The sequence below is a fragment of the Sinocyclocheilus anshuiensis genome, unplaced genomic scaffold (assembly GCF_001515605.1).
Source record: "Sinocyclocheilus anshuiensis isolate Anshui unplaced genomic scaffold, SAMN03320099.WGS_v1.1 scaffold1094, whole genome shotgun sequence".
NCBI classification, from domain to species: domain Eukaryota; kingdom Metazoa; phylum Chordata; class Actinopteri; order Cypriniformes; family Cyprinidae; genus Sinocyclocheilus; species Sinocyclocheilus anshuiensis.
In genome coordinates, this window is record NW_015536578.1 from 783,545 (window position 1) to 790,702 (window position 7,158).

The following is a 7,158-nucleotide window of genomic DNA, read 5'->3' on the forward strand; positions in this document are numbered from 1 at the left end:
ATCTGACTCAAACTGGTTCTTTTCCATCAACCAACTTCAGCAAAGATCAACTTGAGCCTTCAGATTGCATCAAGCCTCTCCTTCAGACAGACAAGATGTGCAAGTATCAAACTTAGTCTTATTAATTGATACATTACGTATCATTTGCGCCTTTTTTTTAACTAAGAAGCTGATGTTTCCTTCAGGCTGCAGATCTGCTGAATATCCAATGGTCCCATAGCTTCATGCTTTATTTCTTTTCTCTTTACTGCCTAAGCTTTAATCCTGTTCCTATACCTACTGTATGCGTGTGTGTGTGTGTGTGTGTATGTGTAGGTGTATGTTAGACTAGTTTAAGTGTTTATGTAGTTAATAAAGTCTTACTTGTATCACACCTGAGGTTGTTCATTGTTTGCTCATAATCGTAGTCCCTAATCATGCAGATTTCTGCTACATGCTAGTACATGAGTAGTATTGTACAGTAAGAACGTTATTTCCCTTAACCAGGAAATTAACGTTCTTAGAATTGACAGACAGTTGACCCTGAGAGGTCAAGTAAATACTTACAGCGGATCTAAATATTTATAATTAATTATAACCAGTTATGATTAATTATTCATATTTCCCCTTTGAGCTGAATCGCTACACATTCATATTCTGGGCATCAGTATGTTATGCACACTTTGTCTTTTAATATCTCTGTCCTAGTATATTAGTCTTTACCTTTAACCTGATAAAAATAACCATTTCTATTAGTGTGACATCACATAAAAACTGTTATTTCCATTAGTGTAACATCACATAAAAACTTTAACTTTGAAACAATGTGTTGCCACCTTATGGACAATCTCATTAGTGAAAAACAAATTTAAGGCACACATGTTGAGCATAAATTTACGTCACATGCACTGAGCGAATACCATAGCAAATGTGTAAAAAGTGCCATATTTAATAAACACAAATGCAAGAGGTGAGGGCTATGTGAACGATGATTGGAAATGTTCAGAGGTTTCTGCGGAGCCCTGCACATGCAGACTCCATGTGGGCGTACTGTACTTATGAGGCACAAACGGAAAAAAGCTGCCTCTGAATGATGATGTCATAGGCCAAGGAGCCTGTGCTGAGTCAGCACAGACGGCAAAGAGCGTGCCGTCGTCATGTGACATTTCTACTGTTGCCAGCCGACAGACAAGAGATGGGGAAAGATGGCGCCGCAGTCCATAACATACAATCAGCCATTCAAAGGAATAATTGAAAAAAGCTGCCAATTACGGCTGTTCCATCTTTCCGTGAGGACAAACGCTAATGAAAAACACATTCGACTAGATGTTATTTATTATTGCTGAAGGATTTCACATCTCTTCTACTGCTCTCGTCTGGGAGCTATTTAGGCGTAGATAAATAACGTGTGTGTTTGTGCGAGCGCTGTGCATTGAATGCGCTTTATGACGTAATCAGCCCTGAACAGAGAGGACAGATTAGAGAGGAACACTGTGTGCGCTTGTCATAAACCCCTGCACTACCCCTTACATCTCGTTGTGCAGAACACGGGGTATGAAATCAGGTCATGCAGTGTAGAACGTGTGAACATAAGCACGTACTGTACATACATGTATCTGCATTCCACTGACATGAGAATGAGGTCAGGATGAAAGCAAGAGCACGTCTGCATGTGCGCAAGAATGTGACATTACGTTAATAGGTGGGTGTGTTACAAAGGGCCAATTGCAGGGTTAGGGATAGGGATGTGAATCGAATGATTTTCTGTAAACGTGTATTCATCACGTAGCGTGAATGGAGCACTGAGCTACACAGGCATATATATTAGTAAAACTGACTAAACGATTTAACAAAATCTTTTGCTTTAGTAACAATTTTCGAAATACAAACAAAAATCTCAATGTTTTATTTAAATATTTGCAGGACAAAGGACAGACTAGTGGACAGACTAGTGACCGTCTCAAGCCGAATATCTATCGCACCTCAAGCCGTTATTATGCATGACATTTGGCAGCGATATGGTGTCGCCTCAATATCTGACAAGCTATGTGAAGCCCGGCTCCAAGGGTACTGCCACGTCCTGTCACTTTTCATCAATTTATTGTTATTGCTGAATAAAAGCATTGATTTTCTAGAAAAAAAAATAGTGAACCCAAACTTTGAACAGCAGTGTATAAATAATATTTCATTTCATTTTAAATATTAAAATTACAACATTAAATACATTATACATATTAAATTACATAAATCTACATCAACTAAATTCTGTCATAAAACTTAAACATATTGTATAATGTAAGAGTATTTATATAGTAAATAATGTTTAATATTGAATTTTATGATAAATTAAAATCAGTGTTGCTAAAAGAACCAGAATTGCAAGATTCCCATCTCAGATATCAGATGATTGATGGTGTGTTGAAGCCATCAGTGAGCTGTTCTCTCCCACAGTAATAGTGAGCCTGCTGTTCATTCATACAGAATCCACTACTATCCACAATCACCCACCCTAATCACTAAAACATCAGCAGGCCAGAATCCTTCCTCCCCACTAACCACACTGGGCCTATGAGACGGGCACAACACTAGAACACTTCTTCTAAAGACTGTTGTTCAAACCTCAAACACATGGGCCTTTAAGACGCCTTCCTGGCAGATCTATAATGTTTAGCTCTCAGGCAGCTTTTTGGTTCTGTGAGCCTGCAGGCTTTTGAAGAGATCCAGTTCTGCTGGAAACAAGAAGTCAAATCCACAGAGCACAATGACCATCTGGATGGGCCGGGCCGGGCCAGGTCAGCTCAGGTCAGGTTTGGAATCTGGCAGTGGTTCTAATGTGAACTTACCCTAAGCTGCACTGCCACAGTGACCGGTCCACAACGCTCCAGTCTCTGCAGGAAGGACGTCGCTCCCTTTTTCTTCAGGAGCTGCAGAGGCAAAAAGAAAAAAATGTAGACCGTTAGCCTGTTAATAAAATAAAAAAATAAATAAAATAGTAAAAATAATACAACAATTTAATAAAAAAAATCTATATTTTAATTAATTTATTTATTTAATATATTTTTTATTTTTACCCATCTGGCATCTAACTAAATTATTTTTATAAGTATTTTTTGCTTAACCCTGTAAAGCCTCACCAAAAAATAAATAAACAACTAAATAAATAAATGTAAAAAATAATTAAAAAATGACTAATTTGAATATTAGGCCTATATTTGATACATTTATGTTTCGTATAATATGATATATTGAGAATATGGAGCTCATACTCGAGGAAAAAAAAAAACACCTCAATTTTATTCAGAGGCCCAAACTGAATGAATGAATGAATGAATTAGGCCTAATTAAGTATGATAGATGTACATGCAGTTGCTGATATTTATATGGCCAGTAAGATGAAATTCTGATAGTTGTAATGCAAATCAAGAAGATTTTATAACACTTTAGCAAACTATTTTTGTAATGCAAATTAATGTCAGTTGTCACTCAATATTTCCCAATAATATGTCTTAACATGATATTTAAATTCTCATAAATAAATTCTTAAAACTCTGTCGTTTTAAATTGTGGGGGCAAAACATAACACAATGCTAAATGTTTGACAAGAAAGAGTCCAGATATTTCGTTGTATCAACTATTTTGTTTTATAATTAATAACCTTTTGTAAAATGTTTTGCTTAAAGCGTGCTTGTGTTCTTTCTTTAAATTAAATGCCACTTGCTTTCATATTTTGCTAACACAATGACATACATGGGTTTTAAGAATGGCTTCGGTGTTAGTGAGGCTTCTATATATCAGGACTAGAGAGGGGAAGGAGGAGATGTGCTCTAGATGTGACTATTCATCTTCATGCCCTTTTAAGATGATGTTGGCATGACAACAGAGTTGTACAGGAGCTATGAATGAATCATGCAAGCGCAAACAAACACAAACACACAGTAATATACACCCAGATTTCTGTATTTTCACCCGAAAGGGAAATACTGACAATATTTATGTTAAAGGTTGACTGTGTCTATCCGTTTCCTTCGTCATCAGGTTATAATACAAAGCAGCACAGGTCATCCTGGTAATCCTGATACAGTACACCATGTACTTGAATCTCTACATGGACTGTATTCAAGTCATTGGTGGAAATAACCCTCTACATTGCGAGTAAATCACTCGCATATGCGACTAAATCTTACTCTGGGCGACTAAATAATATCTAATATTAGCCATTGGCAAATAAATTCTTAGATTTTACTCGCCAGTGTGTGTGTTAGAGGCTAATTACAAGTTTAGCACAGATATATTTTCCCTCGATAAACACGCTGACTGAGTGCTTGAGAGTTTCGCTCTCCGTCAAGCAATCTGTACTATTTGGATGTGCTCAATGGATCTAGTCATGTACTCAATTGATGCACAGCGTACCTGTATTTGACGCACCGTAAACTCTAGTGTGAAGGCGCACGACTCGCCGTCGCTTTGCTGATAGCGCTGTTTCTCTCGCACATGCAAAGAGAGAGAGCAAGAGACTTACATACCCACACTGAATCGACGTGCTACATGTAAACCATATTCTCTGTTGTATTTTCCTGTCAAAATAACGGAGTTCATTTAGAATTATTCAGCTTTTAAGAACAATCAGAAGATATGCCAGTTTCTCTGTAGTAGTGTAGTACTGGTAGTGGGCGGAGCTAATGTGCAAACGGCAATCTCATTGGCTGGCACTCATCTATTACCGTCCCTGTTTTGATTTAAGCAAATCAGCTCTAGCGAACGCTGACCACGTGATTAATATTCATGAACCCAGCAGATAATAGTAGTAGTAGTAGTAGTAGTAGTAGTAGAAGTAGTATTATATTTTAATAATAATTACTACTATCTATGACCAACAATATCTTAAACACCACCACCAGTCCTAAGTTCAGTTAAAATGACAAATATGCATTCATACATGGTTATCAAGTTTTAGTTCTAATCACTAGTTCTATCACTAAATAGTGCTTAATTATCATAATATCATAATATAATGTTTGATTGACTGATGTTAAGAGTGTACATTCATTATTGTGATGTTAAGAGTGTACATTCATTTGTTATTTAAGAAGCTGTGCCATTTTACAAAGATAAGCTGATTGGGTTTGAGTAAACTAAAAAAATGTACTAGCCAATGGTGATTATATTGCCAAGGTGTGCGTAGAGGGTTGGGAAAACAAGTTCAAATGGTCTAAATGCAGTGGTTCTCAATTCCAGTCCTCGCGTACCACCGCTCTGCACATTTTGCATGCATCTCTTATTTAACACACCTGATTTAGATAACCAGCTCACTAGAAGAGAGCTCCATGCATGAACTGTGTTCCGATTGACAGGGTCCCTACACAATGTTCACGGCTCTATACTCCCTGAGCACGGGAAATTCGAACATTCATTCACATGATTTGTGCTACATCACTGTCTGCAGCGTCTTCACACACAGACAAACCTTACTAGAGAAGTGTGACGTACGTAATACACCTCTGTAAATAAATACAATTTAAATACATGCCTCACACACTTTAATGCCCTTTGCATGGAACAAATACGCTCCCTTCGAACTGGAATCATGGCAGAATATCCTGTGAAGTCCACTTCGCAGGGCCCTTACAGTCAAACAGAGCAAACATCTGAAGTGATAAGAGATGCATGCTAAATGTGCAGAGCGGTGGTGCGCGAGGACTGGAATTGAGAACCACTGGTCTAATGGATCTAGGTCACTACTACAAAAGCAGTTAATTTAATTTGAACTAAAGGTGACTCAGGAACTGGAAAGTTACGGATTTCACAGTTCGGCTATATGATCATCGTGCCCCTTTAACCCTAGAGAGAGTCTGTTCTGGGAAATAACGCACAGTAAGTCACTCTAGATTGAGGTGGCGATTTAATGATAGTTCACCAATAATGGTGTGTCTGATTCTTTGTCTTGATTATTTTGACTCATACAGCTTTCATTCTCTGTTTTTGCCAGGTTTCTTTCATGAATAGAAAGTTCAGTAGGACAGCATTTATTTAAAATATAAATGATGAACAAGAGTTCATATACCAAATGAAAAAATAAAAAAATCTTGTCAGGCATATTTAGAACCAGAATCATTAGATCACATTAAAGACTATTTAAGCATCACAGTGCATCCTCTAAAAACTAGTTCATTGTAATTTAAATCTTTACCAATCTTTGTCACTATCCTTTAAAATGTAATACATTTTAGAACGATCACTTATTCTTACTTATTCACTTATTCATATATTTTAATAAGCACAGGCCAGAATAAGTATGTTGTTTAATTTTTACATAAATATATTTGTTATGCTAAATAATGATAGAACATTATTTCACCCATATTTTGATATTTTATTGAAGCATTAAAGTAGACACTTTACTTGCATTTAATATGCTTTCTATGTATTTAAAATCACTTTTGCAAATTTATTTTCAAATGGGATCTCATATTTGACCCCTATTTAATTGTCTTTAGTTCACTTTTAATCAATTGAATGCATCCTTCAGTATAGCTGGTTTTAGAATCAAAATATTTTTTCCCTAGTGTCATATGAAAGCAATTAAAGGTGATATAATATTATTTTAAAAACAAAAGTAGTTCAAACTGTGCAGTGTAAAAAGGGACAATTAGTTTTTTCCCTGTTCTTCAAACAGCTGTTCTGGTGGGGAAAAAAGGCCAGACCTCATGACACAGCTCACTCATTTAGCTACTCAGTAGGAAAGAAAATGATTATATTTCGCAGCAAACTGCTGCTTTAAATCAAAATGCCCTGATTCCCAGAAAACTCCGCTACCACACCAAATCTACTCATTTTCACGACACACAACAAAAGAAAGAAAAATTAAATCTGGTGCAACTTTTTCATCCAATTTCTCTCATCAAAGGGCAAACCAAACCAAACCAAACATTCATTTGTGCTTTTCTGTTTCAAGCCACAGCAGGATCTCATCATGTTACTTCATATTACTGTCCCAGTCACTCTATGGGAACTGAACTACTGCTTATGTAAGAGGGTAAAACCAGGGTATGTGGGTAACCAGGGCTGCCAGCGGCTCATGTACTGGGCGTCTTACATAAGACTGAGTCAATCGCTCTCTCTCTCTCTCTCTCTCACACACACACACACACACACACACACACACACACACACAAACACACA

The 7,158-nt window shown here is 36.9% G+C and overlaps 1 protein-coding gene across 3 annotated transcripts in view; it reads right to left on the minus strand.

The window, feature by feature from the left end:
* LOC107702933 (unconventional myosin-XVI-like) overlaps window positions 1-7,158 on the minus strand; it is a 99,816-nt gene that overhangs the window by 44,625 nt on the left and 48,033 nt on the right. For all 3 annotated transcript variants that reach the window (XM_016505392.1, XM_016505384.1, XM_016505402.1), the window contains exon 18: window positions 2,823-2,903. In XM_016505392.1, the coding sequence (XP_016360878.1) occupies window positions 2,823-2,903 (81 nt within the window). The remainder of the gene's footprint in view (window positions 1-2,822; window positions 2,904-7,158) is intronic.